Genomic DNA, 15,427 nt, shown 5'->3' with positions numbered 1-15,427 from the left:
GCCTGTAGGTTCCTTGTGTTACAGCAGGCACTGCACAAGACAGAAGTAAGGCTGCCTTTAAGGACCCCTTCACAAGCGCTGTTGTAGGGAGTGTGCCTGGGGGTAAGAAGGAACAGCATGATATGGAGATTCTTGGTGACTCTGCACGGGAAGGCAGCTCTAACTTAGACAGGCCCTGGGTCCAGTCTAAATTACACCAGCCCTGTGAACAGCCAAAGATTGGGAGGGCACAACACTGCCTGAAAGCCACCTTTCCACCTGGGCTGCGAGTACTAAGAGGCATAACACAGAATCTTATCCATTGTATCATTCTCTTGTGTGTCTTTAAGCAAGCCCAGTATTCAGATATTACTATATATAAAGTGAGACAATGTGAAAAAGCACTTAAACACAGCTGAATCCCTAGGGGAGGATCGTTTGAGAGCTGTTAGCCTTGATAGTGAAGTTTGTTTTCTTAGAAGCTGAGAAAAGGCAGCATGCCTCATCTCAACAGAGCTGTGATTTTCTTAATGGTCTAGGAATGTACTAGCATGTCTGAACTATCAACCATAACTTACATCACTTTTAAATGCAGAAGTAAATAGCTATACCATGATCTTAGTGCAGAGATGACATTAGCCACTTTTATGCAATCCTCCTAGGTAGGTTTGTGAAAGGAAGGAAGTCACTTGAAACATTCGGACTTTATTATATATAGCACAGAGCACTCATGACTCACACCTCCCTATTGTCACCATGGGCCAGATTTTCAATGGTGCAGGTTGTCAAGCTCCACTGAAGTCCATTTACACCAGCCTAAATCTCTGGATGCAGAGAAGACCTGTAGGAGGATGGACTGGCTATATCTATTTTATATACTACATAGTTTAACGAAGAAGAGATATTCAGGACCAGTGTATTTGTCTTGTTTAACAAAGTAATGTCTCACCTCTTTGCACATGGAAGAGGTGCCAGACAATGCTGCCCATTGTTATCTATATTGTTTATAATGGATTTGGAACCTCTTGTGTAAGCAATCACAAAATATTTGGAGAGTTCTAGCATTGTAGCAAGAGGAGTACTACAAAAGGCCGAGAGGATAATATCATTTTAATGCTAAGTAACCCAGTGGTACCCTTAGCTCACTTGATGAAAGTCATGAATGACTCATAGACTCATAGACTCATAGGTCAGAAGGGACCAATCTGATCATCTAGTCTGACCTCCTGCACAAGGCAGGCCACAGAACCCCACCCATCCAATTTTATAACAACCCCTATCCCAGGACCGAGTTATTGAAATCCTCAAAAATGGTTTGAAGACCTCAAGCTGCAGAGACACCATCAGCAAACGACCCGTGCCCCACGCTGCAGGGGAAGGCGAAAAACCTCCAGGGCACCTGCCAATCCGCCCATTTCAAAGATCCTGGGACCTATAATAAATTGGCAGAACCTGTGGAATTCTTCCCCTTGTATGAATTCTGCTCCAATGTCCTGCGAACTCAATGGAACTTGCAGTAACTACCAAAAGTTAAGAATTATTAATCCAGTATTCTGATCATTGCAAGCTTATTTCATAAACTGGAGTAAAATCATGGTCTTGTTGCATGATCATTTGTCAGATGTTACTGAACTGGCATGGCACCATAAGTTACCCACTGAGTCAAAACTGTATTTGCGACATCATTTTTCTCAGTCAACAGAATCACAGTCTTTTTCAAAATGGAATGTAATTGCCTCGGGGTTGTGCCAAGAGATTTGTCATTAGAAGATAGAAAAGCTCCTGTGTCCCACTTTTAAACATGACATGGCAGAAATTGCTTCATGAAGACACCTAATTTATAACATGAATGACAAAAGTGAAGAATTTCAGGTGACATGGGGGCATATATACTTTATTGAAAGGCAAACAAGTGCAAGTGAGAGAAACATGAGAATGCTGATGCAATTTTGAGGGAGGAGAGGATGTTAGCATAGAAGTCCAGGAATTCATTGGCCTTCATTGTTTTTTTCCTGTTTGCGTATGTATGTTGGGTTTTGCTAATATTGTCATGTGTGGATTTATATAACTTTAAAACCAATATGAGTATTTTTATACAGACTGTTCCCACACTCCCATTTATTACTGATTCTTTTTAGAGCTAAAAAATGAATTCACCAAACAACCTGCAATTATCATTTAATATATTATATTTGTGTTAACACTTGGAAGAGCATCACACTGAAAAATGACCATCCATCTTAAATATAGCATATTATCACTCTCCGTATAGTATATTGTCTGTAGCAACCTTGACAGATATGTTTAGTATTAGGAAAAATGGCTTTCCTGGCTCAATTAAACTGTATAGTTCTTTATTATTCATATTTATGCCTTCCTCACACAGAATGAGAATCAGGTTTGCATTCCAAACACTTATGTTATGGAAATAAAGATGGGCTTGATTTCCAGATGTTCATAACAGCCAGGCGAAATGCTTTGCTGGACATACAGCTTGTGGTTTATATGAGCCAATTCATCCCTAGCAGAGACTGATGGCCAGCTCCAGATTGTTTTAGCACCATATCATTTATTGTCTCTAAAAATAATGTAGCATAGAGAGAGACATTTTTGAATGCCTACCTTGGGAATATTATAAGAAAATCAGTTTCAATAAGCCATTGGAACCAGGTTGGAAAATCTATTCACTGCTAAACCTTATTCTGCTCTAGCTTTTCATACTCCCAAGCAATATAAAAAATGCAGGCAATCTACCATGCTTAAACATTATCAGACAAGATTTATTCATGTTTGTAGGGTATTTTGAGGGCATTTAGTGGTGATCAGTTTAATCAGAATGTACTCTGGATTCTATGTCAATAAGAAACTTCACTTCATAGGCTATTTCAAATCAACTTTGTTTCCTATAAAAATGGAAAGCTAAACAGCAACTGCAATTTAGGAGGAGTTTAGATCACAGAATAGGACTTCTGTAAAGTCTGCAGCAGGTAAAAAATAACTGCTGTACCTCCCAAAGCCAGGAGACCGTTCTGGGAGTCAAATTCTAAGTTATTGTCTCAGTTGTTCCCCTGGCTTGTTGTGTGAACTAGGACAAATCTTGTAACCTTTCACTGCCACAGTTTATGCCTCTGTAAAGCAGGGTTTTTACACTTTACACATGGGTGCTGCGAGGCTTCATTAGTTGAGAGACTGGTTCTTTTGTTGTGATCAGATAGCTTTGTGCTACTCCACTGCAACAAAGCTGCCCTAAAGTTAGCATAGCCAGCCCTTGGAGGATTAGCCCTGCATAAGGGGATTCTCAGAGGGAGTATAACCATTGTTGTGGCCCCCTACACCAAACTGCTTCCTGCAGCTGAGGTAAGAGGTGGCCAGGAAAGCCCTCTATACTGGAATTGCTTTCCAAAGGGATGAATCATTTTAAGTGCAACAACTGTATATCTATTTCCCAACACATCTTCTATCTAAAACCTTTTTGTAAATGATTGTCTCCAGTGCTACCTTTATCATCCCTTTTCTCCCATGACTCAGTTTTCCCAAGTTTTGTTCTCCTTCGCCTTCCCACCACCCTCCAAATAACTTTTCTCGAACTGCAGTTTTACAACAAATCTCTTTTCCTGTATGTGAATTTCCATTCCAGTACCTTGTGAATTGTTTTTTATAATATCTCTTGTAGCCCTCTTCTTGCTCGCTCCCCTTTCTGTGATTAATGTACTTTGTGAAAGGGAAAATTGGTGATTTTTCTTGTAAAGATCTAGGAAAAAGATGTCCCATATATTGGCTACTTTGCCATTTGTTGTATGTATACATTTTGTTGTATGACTGCTTTCTAAATGCACACCTAGCATTTACGGGCAAAAATGCACGCTCAGAATCACATGCCTGGGCTAGGGTTCTTTCTAGGAATGCTTTTGTTTGCTTTTTACTTTAAGTTTCAGTACTGTGCTTTAGCAATTAGGATAAGAAGAGTCGGTGATTTTGGTATGAAGAAATGTCATTAGCAATGTTTAGGGCTCATTGATAAATTGATTAAAAGGTGTAATGGAAACATGCACACACTTTAAAACATCCCAGACAAGGGAAGTTGAGAAGTGTGCCACTAACTAATTCATTGGGAATTCACATGATTACACACTTTCATTGAATTCTTGAGAAAATTAGGGTAAGGGAGGCAGCATTACTCCATTGCTGTTGGGTACAGCATGGGTGTACAGCTGTTCGTGAAATGCGTGGTGCCAGTTGACTTTTAAAGCAGATTCATAAGGTAGACAGTCCCACACTATTCCATGAAACAAACTACAATGAAACCAGGCCTGTTATTCCCAGAAACTGTCTGTGAGAATTGCCAGCCAGGGCCCCTGGCCACTCCACTCTTCTGTTTACTCCCACATTCATCATGGAATGATACATGTAGCTCCAGCTGTATCCTTTCATGTTGATCCTTTGAACATGGCCAAGTACAAGCAAGCCTCTGCTTTTTGGTCTCAGCAAGAAACTTTTCTGAGTAATTGCCAAACTTCACCTGCAACACTAACTTGAAACTACTGCCCTGTTGTAAAAAGGAGCTTAGATGATCAAAGCACATATAAAGCAACTTTTCCATTGACCTTAAGTGTCAGCAGATGTGTGGATGAAGTGGTAGCCAACATGCTGCTGTTTGCATATCTATTTTGCCACAGATAGTTACTACAGATTTTGCTGAGCCATATAAACTAGAACACAGCAATGAGTTGTATCCCTCAACCAACGCTACCGCCTGGGTGTAGAGCGGATGTATTCTCTGTTGGCTAACTCTAGATCTATATCCAAGAGGGCGCATATTGTCTCAAGCTGCCTTCAAGTAGCCCCAATATCCTCCCAACACTCATTTCTTCTTTGTTTTCCTTCTTGGCTCTTGATTCCTAGAACCTGAAGGAATGCAACAAGCTTCTGCAAATTGATGTTGACGTTGTACAGCATTTACATCTCTTCTCCATGGATGATGATGGAAACCACCCTCAGTCTAATTTTCCTTTACTCTGCAAATCATTGTCCTGGGTTACACTTAGGAGACTGCTCCTTGTTTGGTGGCCTTCTTCACCTCTAGAAAAGTGGTTCTCAACCAGGGGGTACATTAACTCAGCTAGGTATTTGCTAAGTTTTACAAGAGGCTCCGTAAGCACTAGGGAAGTCAGTACAAACTAAAATTTCATACAATGCCTTGTTTATACTACTCTATATACTGAAATATTTATATTCCAATTGATGAATTTTATGATATGGTATAAACGAGAAAGTAAGCAATATTTCAGTAATAGTGTGCTGTGAGACTTTTGTATTTTTGTCTGATTTTGTAAGCAAGTCGTTTTTAAGTGAGATTAAACTTGGGGGTATGCAAGACAAATCAGACTCCTGAAAGGCATACGGTAATCTGTAAAGGTTGAAAGCCACTGCTCTAGAAAAGTCATATCTTACCTTGAAGTTCCCTTATGACCCGCCCACCCCAACCTTTGTGCAGCTATCGGAAGAACACCTGGGGATGAGAATGATTAGCAGAGGTATCACAGAGGGCCTTCAGGATTGGTGATATGTGCAACCGGGAGAGAATCCTGCTTCAGTTTTCAAGCCCCGGCTTTTTGGAATTAAAGCAAGGATGGCAATTAGGAAAGAAAACCTTTTTACTTGCAAATGGTATTTTTGATATAGACTCATAGTGGTTTAAAATTGAGCCTTTAGGCACAGCCCTGCATACAGGTGACACAAAGTTGCACCACCCCAGGAGGAGAATCAGAAAGGAACTGTGACTCAATGTCACAATTCATCCTCTGTCCCTATCTTTTGAGCTGGAAGTGATAGTAAGTTAGTTCCTCTTTTTTGGGATGCAGCTTACTAAACTTCAGGGGGAATTTGTACTGTGCCCATTCCCTCCTCCCACCACCCCTCTTTCCATACGCCAGATGTAATGAATAGCCCTACCACTGTACATGGGAATGGGGTTTTACTTCTCAGCATGGCCACATTAGGGCGGGTCACAATCTAGCCCTAAGAGACAAAAACAACTAGGAGTCCTTGTGGCACCCTAGAGGCTAACAAATTTATTTGGGCATAAGCTTTCGTGGACTAAAACCCACTTCATGATATGCATGGAGTGGAAAATACAGTAGGCAGGTATAAAAATACAGCCCATGAAAAGATGGGAGTTACCTTACCAAGTGGGGAGTCAGTGCTAATGAGGCCAATTCAGATAGGGTGGATGTAGCCTATGCCCAACAGTTGACAAGAAGGTGTGAGTATCAACAGAGGGAAAATTACTTTTTGTAGTGACCCAGCCACTCCCAGTTTTATTCAGGCCTAATTTGATGGTGTCAAGTTTGCAAATTAATTCCAGTTCTGCAGTTTCTCATTGAAGTATATTTCTGAAGATTTTTTTGTTGAAGAATGGCCACTTTTAGGTCTATTATTGAGTGTCCAGGGAGACTGAAGTGCTCTCCTACTGATTTTTGAATGTTACAATTATTGATGTCTGATTTGTGTCCATTTATTCTTTTGTGTAGAGACTGTCCAGTTTGGCCAATGTACATGGCAGAGGGGCATTACTGGCACATGATGGCATATATCACATTGGTAGATGTGCAGGTGAATGAGCCCCTGGTGTTGTGGCTGATGTGTTAGGTCCTATGATGGTGTCCATTGAATAGATATGCGGACAGAGTTGGCAACAGGGTCTGTTGCAGGGATAGGTTCCTGGGTTAGTGTTTTTGTTGTATGGTGTGTAGTTGCTGGTGAGTATTTGCTTCAGGTTGGGGGGCTTCTGTAAGCGAGGACTTGCTTGTCTTCCAAGGTCTGTGAGAGTGAGGGATCATCCATCAGGATAGGTTGTAGATCTTTGATGATGCGCTGGAGAGGTTTTAGTTGGGGGCTGAAGGTGACAGCTAGTGGTGTTCTGTTACTTTCTTTGTTGGGCCTGTCCTGTAGTAGGTGACTTCTGGGTACCTTTCTGATGCTGTCAATCTATTTTTTCACTTCCCCAGTGGGTACTGTAGTTATAAGAACGCTTGATAGAGATCCTGTAGATGATTGTCTCTGTCTGAGGGATTAGAGCAAATGTGATTGTATCTTAGGGCTTGGCTATAAACAATGGATCATGTGATGTGGTCTGGGTGAAAGCTGGAGGCATGTAGGTAAGTATAGCGGTCAGTAGGTTTCTGGTATAGGGTGGTGGTTATGTGTCCATCGCTTATTTGCATTGTAGTGTCCAGGAAGTGGATCTCTTGTGAGGACTGGTCTAGGCTGAGGTTAATGGTGGGGTGGAAATTGTTGAAATCCTGGTGGAATTCCTCAAGGGCCTCCTTCCCATGGGTCCATATGATGAAGATGTCATCAGTGTAGCGCAAGTAGAGGAGGGGCACTAGGGAACGAGAGCTGAGGAAGTGTTGTTCTAAGTCAGCCATAAATATTTTGGCATACTATGGGGCCATGCAGGTACTCATAGCATTGCTGCTGACTTGAAGGTATCAATTGTCCCCAGATCTGAAATAGTTGTGGGTGAAGACAAAGTCACAAAGTTCAGCCACCAGGTTTGCTGTGACATTTTCAGAGATACTGTTACTGACAGCTTGTAGTCCATCTTTGTCTGGAATTTTGGTATAGAGACAATAACCATGGAAACTCACAATGCCAATTTTACAGAGTAGAATAAGACTGGAAGACTAGAAAGTAATCCTAATCCCTCACTGAACCTCTAGCTAGTCTCTAAATTTGTCACCATAACCAATCCAAAGATTCCCACCATGAATTATGCCTTTCTGCCAAACAGTGTCTTAGTTCTACACTTGGACAGATTTCTACCACACCAAGCATGCTGTCAAAGGAAATTTGTTTCTGTAGTTGCACTGTAAACCATAGTTTTGAGATGACTGTAACTTCATGAACAGAAAAAACCCACACATTTAACTGCTTTTGAGTTATATACATTTTAAGAGGGATTAAAATAACACTTACGTGTTTTTTTGGGGAGGGGGGACCACACAAAAACTGTAATGTGGACAATAACAACTATCCCCAAAGATACAAATTGTAAATTTTAAGCACTGCATGAATCAGTTTTATTCTAGATATTGCTATATAAACATCAGGTCTTACCTAGAGATTTTTATCAGATAATCTACTTCTCTCAATGCCTTACCTATGTTTTTCTTTTTTAGCAATACTTTCATGCTGGAGGAAATGGGCTGAAAAAGAATTTCTTGGAGAAGAGCCCAGATCTACAGTCTCTGAGATATGCTCTTAGCCTTTATACACAAACTACTGATGCCTTGATAAAGAAATTTATAGCAACTCAGACATCTCAAAGTAAGTGACTTGTTCATTGGGGCTGGAAATGTAGCAAAGACGATTTTAACATTTTAAATGAATATTTTGCTATTGATAGATGCCAATTATAACTGTCAAAACATATTATGAAGTTTTAATAATTATGGTCTTGAGGCGGCACTTCACAGTAAGTATCTTACACGCCAAACGGTCCAACTGATTTCAGTTTGACTACTCAGTTTGACTACTCAGAGTAAAGCACTGTTCCATGCATTCCAGGAATGCTGGCAGTCTGCCCATGTTAATATAAGCCATGTTAATGCAATGGTAATAAAAATTCAATCTCAACAATAAGTAAACCCCAGGTGGATAATAGATTCTATGGTACATACATATCTACCTAGGCAAACAATGCAATGAGTTGTATACACTCAAGTGTGTGAGATTACCCTATGGGCCAGGTCCTCAGCTGGTATACGTCAGCAAGTCAGTGCAGCTAAGTTCATTTACATTAGCTGAAGCTCTGACCCTAAAGTTATGCATACACACCGACAAAGCTAGGTGTTCAACCTTTACTCGTGTGGGAAACTGCTTGCTCACATGCATAGTCCTTCTGAAATCAATGTCATCAAGGTCTGCAGATCACTACAAGAATTGCAAGGTAGCTAAAGAACTGGCTAAAGAGAAGGCACCTTCTGGTCTCCTTGCAGGGAAGACGGTGTTATGAGTTATATGGTAGAAATGCTGCACTGGAAATTACAAGGTTTCCAGCCAAAAGAGGGGTATGGTTTTGGAATAGCCTCCCATTAAGAGTTGTGGGAGCAAACAGCTTAATTAGCTTTCAGAGAGAGCTGGAGAAACTTGTAGGTACAATTGGATGATGGGGTTGCTTGTGATGGGGGGGTGGGGCTCACTTTCAGTGTGTCTTATGTTCCTGAAAGTTCATGCTTCAGGGCATCAGCAAGCCCCCTGCAGGGGTCAGGCAGGGACTCCCCGTTACATATCCTGGAGGGGATAGTCTCTTTCCTCTGAAGAATCAGAGATGGCCATGGCTAGAGATCGAACACAGGATGGGGAAGGGACAGTGCTCCAAGATGACACCAGGTACTTGGCTGGCTGATTCTTGCTCACATGCTCAAGGTCTAACTGATTGCCCTGAGTGAGGTCCCAGGAAGGCATTTTCTGCCAGGTCCAACTGGCAGTGACTTTGAAGGAGGGGTTGCCTTCCTCTGCAATGGGTGAGTGAGGGTCAGTTGCCAGGATATCCATTTCACTTCATTTCCCTTCCATTGCAGGGGCCACAGGCAGCCATGCACCTCAGTTTTCCCTCATCTCTGTCTGTGGCATGTAATAGTCTACTCTCCTTTGGGCTTATTTTGCTGGTTGGGTTTAATGTGCGAATGCTGGAGGTCTGTGATATATAGGAAGTTGAACCACGTCATCTGGTGGTCCCTTCTGGCCTTAAACTTTAAGAGTGCTCACCAGCAGGAGTAAGGGCGACACAACTTAGCCCATAGTGTATACCATTACTGGGGAGAGGGACCCACTACATCATATTTTGGCAGCTATAGAGATTCACAACATAAGGCGCTAAAGATTATTGGCTGCAAATATCTCTCAAATAGGATATGCTACATACTATTTTCTTTGAACCTGAGAATAATGAAGTGTGGCTCTTGCACATAACCTAGTGCTTTCACAGTCTGACATACATGCTGACTTTTCCATATAGTGCACACTTCAGCTTTGACTAGTAAGTACCCTAATATCCCCATTCCTGGCCTCCCAAGAGAAGAGCACTCACAAGGGATCTACCACCATTTGCAAGAGGTCTCAACCAAAACCATTTGCAAGAGGTCTCAACCTTGGACCTGGGCAATTTCAGACCCAGAGGTAAAGAGCATGGGCAGAGTCTGCCTCTGTCTTTGGCTCAAATGGGCTCCCATTGACAACAATGGGAGTTTATGATTGACCTACATAGGAGCAGGGCAAGGCTTACACAAGGTTCCCCATTTTTATGTAGGTTTTTCTGCCACATCCACCTGTAATAGCAGGGTGGCTTTCAGAGTGAAAGGCATTTTTTCTTTCCCTTATGTTGATTTTTAACCATGACAAGCTAAAATCACATCAGAGCATTTTTAAACATCTCCATATGACCATGTCAAATCTCTAATATTGACAGTCAAATTAAAGCAGAGAACAGCGTAAGAGTTTATGAGCTAGGTTACACTGCTCTAGCACTTTGTTTTACACTGCTACAGGAGTATAAAGGGACCGGAGTGTAAATGAGAATCAGTCCTTCTATGTTTAAGGTCTGGTTCTATCCAGTGAAGAGTAACAAGTACTCGAGAGGACATTTTCAAACAATGAAAGGGCTCCACATGAGTTCCTGCTGCTTTCAAAGGCTGCTATCACCTATTAGGAATTGACAATCCATTGTTCTGAAACAGGGTCGGTGCTTCCATTAGGCAACCCTAGGCGATCGCCTAGAGTGCCAGGATTCGGGGGGCGGCATTTGCGGGAGCTTCGGGTTCTGCTCCCGTCGCACCACCGAAGAAGGACCCGCCGCCGACAGTGCCGCGGAAAACAGCGGCAGGCAATTGAGCTACTGCCGACATTTCGGCAATGACTGCCGTTGTTGCCTGCGGCATTTCGGCGGAGGGTCCTTCGGTGGTGCAACGGGAGCAGAACCCGAAGCTTCCACGCGCCCCGTGGGGAGTGCGCAAAATGCCGCCCCTCCCTCCCCCGAATTCTGCCTAGGGTGCCAGAAACCCTGGCGCCGCTCCTGTTCTGAAAGCTATAAAACATACATTAAAATTCCATACTACAGAGTTACTTCTGCATACTAAAAATCAGCGCTAGATTTCACCAAATGTGAGGAGCCTTTTAAAAATGGCTCTGTCCATCACTTACTGTCTTTGAGTGGAAATACAATTTGCTGATCTGTAATTATTATCTTGCTCCATCTCATGAGGGTGAGAACAGTTTTAATTGAACATTAACCTGGAAAGTAATTACTTTTACTTTTGAAGTGCAATTTGTTACTTTCAATTTAAATACCTGGCACGCAACATGAATTTTGCAACTTGCTCTCAAGATTCATTGTAAGGAATAATTTTCTGAGCAGCTGCTCCATTACATTAAGGGTCTTCATTAATAATTCATGCATCGGAAAAATGCTTAAAACTCTAATGTATAAGGAAAATATTTTTCCCTCTCATAAAATAATACAATATAGATTTAGGCAGCAGATGAGTAATTACTAATTCTAACATACACTTTGCTTTTCCCTAAGTCATAACGAAAATGTGCATAAGAGAGAAAATTACACAGGTTGTAGTTATAAAATAAAGATCATTTACCATTTTCAAGCCACAAACCTGAAGGGCCTGATTTTCATTAACAGAAGCTTGAGGTCTGTGTGCATTGCTGTGCACATATTAGTGTGACTGTAGTTGCACACTTTTGTTAACATAAGTACCACCAGGGGATAAGGGCTAGGGAAATATATCTCCTAATGTTTTACTGTTGATGTTCCTTATGAAAGCAAGGACTCATCTATTCTCATTCCTGGTCTCTCCCAACTGTGGCTGTGCTATTGGCAGTTATAATGAATGTTTATGCAAATCAGGAATTTGCGTTCAGAAATAATTAGATAACTAACCAATTAGGGTAATGCATGTGCAAATGAAGACAAATGCACACACAAATTGTTTGAGCAATAGGGTTCTACTTTTTTAAATATCAACCTCCGGTTTTATATTTTATGCTCTATATTTTTTCTTTACTAATGAATGAATGAGCAGCTACTTGTAAATTTAGTGATAACATCAATTGTTTTTACTGAAATTGATTTGTCTTTTTTAAGCTCACTCTTGTTGATAAAATCTAGTTTTCCCTTATATAATTTGAGAAGTACCCGTTTAGTAATTTTTATTACTTTGGTCATTCTTACTTAAAGTGACAGTGTAGTTTCCAAATACAGTAAAAAAAAACCACATTAAAAAGCAATTGATTGTGTCTAATCTTTTGCAAAATCATTTTGAATGGAGCAGATCAACCTCTGAAAACTTTTTCATATTAAAAGTTACAAATTGTTCAAACACACAGAAAGAATGCAGAATAGATTTTTCAGGATTAAATTTCAAGTATATAGAGACGTAAAGACGTATAAAATACTCATATTTGCAAAATATACACAGATCTTATAAAAAATCTTAAAACTTAGCATGATTTTACTGTACACGCCAATTCTTTTAAGATGTTCAATGAGAAACCTGAGCTACCTGTGAATTCTAAATATTGATAGAGATGAGAAGCAACTCAGGTTCAAAGCAGCTTAAGCATAACTCTGCTTCCTATCTAATGTTGGTGGATGTCTCAGTAACAGAACCTTACATTTTGTCTGTTTTCTCTTGGCTGTTGTCTGCAAACAGATTATAAAATTCACTCATTTGGTCTTTATTTGAAATTATTTGCAAATTTCTTCAGCAAACGAGTCCTGGTCTTCAAATTGTTAAACTACAATTTGCAAAGTAACTTATGAGCCTAAGCCAAAGCTTAACTGAAGAGAGCAAGGGTCTCTATTTTCTTCATTATTATTCTCAGAAATACCTTATTATATAGCTGCGCTCCTGATCGTGACATTATAACCATGTCATCCAGTCAGCATGACTGAGGCAGCCACATCATTTGCAAAACATGTGCTTTCAGAGACAGCAGTGCCACCTGACTGCTATTCAGTGGATAGGTCAAATAGTACTAATACTCATCCCTGGTTTTACCTCTCTGGTTGAGGGAAGTTGACTGTAGAAATTAGAGATTGGAAGTCCTCTCTTGCCATGATCATTTACGTTTCAGACCCTGTTGAAATTCTGGATCTCACTTCCCTCTGTTCAACTCTTAATCCTTGACACCAATGCCTAGTCAACCCCTTTTCCAGCTTCAGACTTCTAGACCCCTCCTTGCAGTAGATCTCCAGAGTGTCTCCAAAGCGTGTCCCTCTCTCCTTCCCTGACACAGGAGAGTAAAGCTTTTGAGCCAAGATCCTCAGGTGCTGCAGAAATTCCATGGATGGAGAGGGACACTGCAGGGAAAATTCTTCATCTATGCTGAGTGAGGTTCTTCTCCCCATGGCCAGAAGGAGGAGTATTTTGCCCTTAGTCTTCTCATTTTATTTTTTTTTGCTTTAATGTTGGTTTATATACAAACTGCATGTTTGTTAGTCAGATGCTGTCACTGTTTACAGTGAGCAGGTCAGACAGCAGTGAAACCCTCCTTCTACTGGGAGAAATAAAGCTGCAGACTTGGTAATGGGGTTTGACATTTCATTGTTAGATTAACTCAACACATTAGAGAGAAGGAGTTACAGACACTGCAGCCAGCATTTTCCCCCCATCTCTAGTTACAGCGCAGCACGTCTACAGTTTCCTCTAGAAACCTTGCAGTCAAAATGAGTGAGACAAGGGCAAAGAAGGTTGGCAGCACGTACTCGTTTGCCATTTAGATAAATAGTAAAATGAATGGCTCCCAAAGCTGTACAAGCTGTTGTTTCATAGGTACAATCAGTTTAAATGTCATTTTAATTAAAAAACAATTGCACACAGCCAGACCATACATATCTTTTCTTCCCTGTTTCTTCATTTTCAAAGGCTTAGCCCTTACCTACATGCACACGTTATCCTGCTGTAACTATACTAGCTAAGTGACTGTGGTACAGTCCCCACAGCATGAATGCAGATCCACCAGTATGAAAATGCTTCGAGAGGTACAACTTATTCCCTGACAGGATGGGAAATAAGCTAGAGCAGTAGAAGTTGCTTTTACATCTGTATAAAATGGCATCGATACAGGGGCTGTACTGCTATAACACTATCAAAAAAATAAAATCACCAGTCCAAAATCTGGTTGAAAGCAGGGTTTTTTTAGGAAGTTCCAACTTCATCATTCTGCCTACAGTTCTAAATATCATTTTTATTGTGTCATGGTGCTGGGAAATCTTTGGTAAAACATGGCAAGGGGCATTTGGCACACGCTAATTACCCCTAGGGACAGATCCTGTTCACTTCAGCAGGAGCGATATCTCCTTGTCTAAGGTCAGAGCACGGCCCACTTAATATGGACTTTGTAACATCAGAGAAAAAAAATTATCACAAAACTAAAAATGGATAATAATCAGGCATGTTTTTTAGGATCCAACAGTTCAAGGGGAAATTCTGCCCATTTGCTATAATTGATCTGGAAAGATGTTGGAGGAACTGAAGGCAGAATTTTGTTCCATTTACATTTTGCCTACATTTAATAATACTCACATCAGAAAACTTTATTTTTTCCAGTTCATTGATGCCTATTGTATCAGTGTTGAATAGTGGTGATTTCCTGAATCAGTGCCTTAATTTTGCCCCTTTCTGTATACCATTAACAGAGTCTAGATTGTGCAATGAAACCACATGAAAGTTACAGAGATAACCTTAATTCTAGGAGTTCCTAACTTTGAGTACTTAACTTAATGTGAGGCAATCTTAGCATTTTAATAGGTTTTTTATGTAATAACTATTTAAAGGCTAATCTGTTTTGTGATTTATTTGAAATAACAATCAAGGAAAAAATGTAATTGAGTACAGGCACTTTAAAAGTAAATTACTAGAGTCCAGATAGATAACATTATTAAAATGTACCATAAATTTATGATGGATTTTCTACTTCAAGGCTCTGCAGCATACCAGGATTATTTTCCCAACAGACAAGTGCTTAAGCAATAATTAAATGACTGAATGATGTGCATAAACCAGCTGTATTTTTAAACAATGGCCAATTTTATGTGTTTTACAATTTTACCACTAAAATGGTAGTGGATAGTATAAGTTCAGTTCTTTGGTTCATAGGCATATTGATAAGTCTGCAAGCTCAGCAGTATAAGTGAATGAGAAGCCAAGAATCCTGGCTGCAATACCATACTGTAACTAGTGGACAGGATCAAAATGTGCACACAATTTACATGCCACACTCATCCTGAACACTAGCTTTAATATTTTTTTCTGTTTCATACAAGGGGTCAGGGAAGTTGTTTTGTTTGACCATGCCACTGTTACTGTCCCGGCCATGCCCCTTTTCCTACCTGCTTGGAAGTTGAATGCTATTGGAGATGTCATTTCTGCTT

General features: G+C 40.5%; 2 protein-coding genes across 2 annotated transcripts in view; one reads left to right on the top strand and one right to left on the bottom strand.

Annotated features, from left to right (window-relative positions):
• Positions 1-15,427, bottom strand: part of RSL24D1 (ribosomal L24 domain containing 1) — a 922,223-nt gene that overhangs the window by 586,973 nt on the left and 319,823 nt on the right. The gene's annotated exons all lie outside the window — the stretch shown is intronic.
• The window catches only part of UNC13C (unc-13 homolog C), a 375,739-nt gene that overhangs the window by 335,989 nt on the left and 24,323 nt on the right, over positions 1-15,427 (top strand). The window contains exon 29 of the mRNA XM_050968692.1: positions 8,160-8,307. Coding sequence (XP_050824649.1) covers positions 8,160-8,307 — 148 coding nt within the window. The remainder of the gene's footprint in view (positions 1-8,159; positions 8,308-15,427) is intronic.

The sequence above is a fragment of the Gopherus flavomarginatus genome, chromosome 9, assembly GCF_025201925.1.
Source record: "Gopherus flavomarginatus isolate rGopFla2 chromosome 9, rGopFla2.mat.asm, whole genome shotgun sequence".
Taxonomy (NCBI): Eukaryota; Metazoa; Chordata; order Testudines; family Testudinidae; genus Gopherus; species Gopherus flavomarginatus.
Note: the sequence above shows the minus strand (reverse complement) of the source record. Positions and strands in the feature narration are given on the sequence as shown.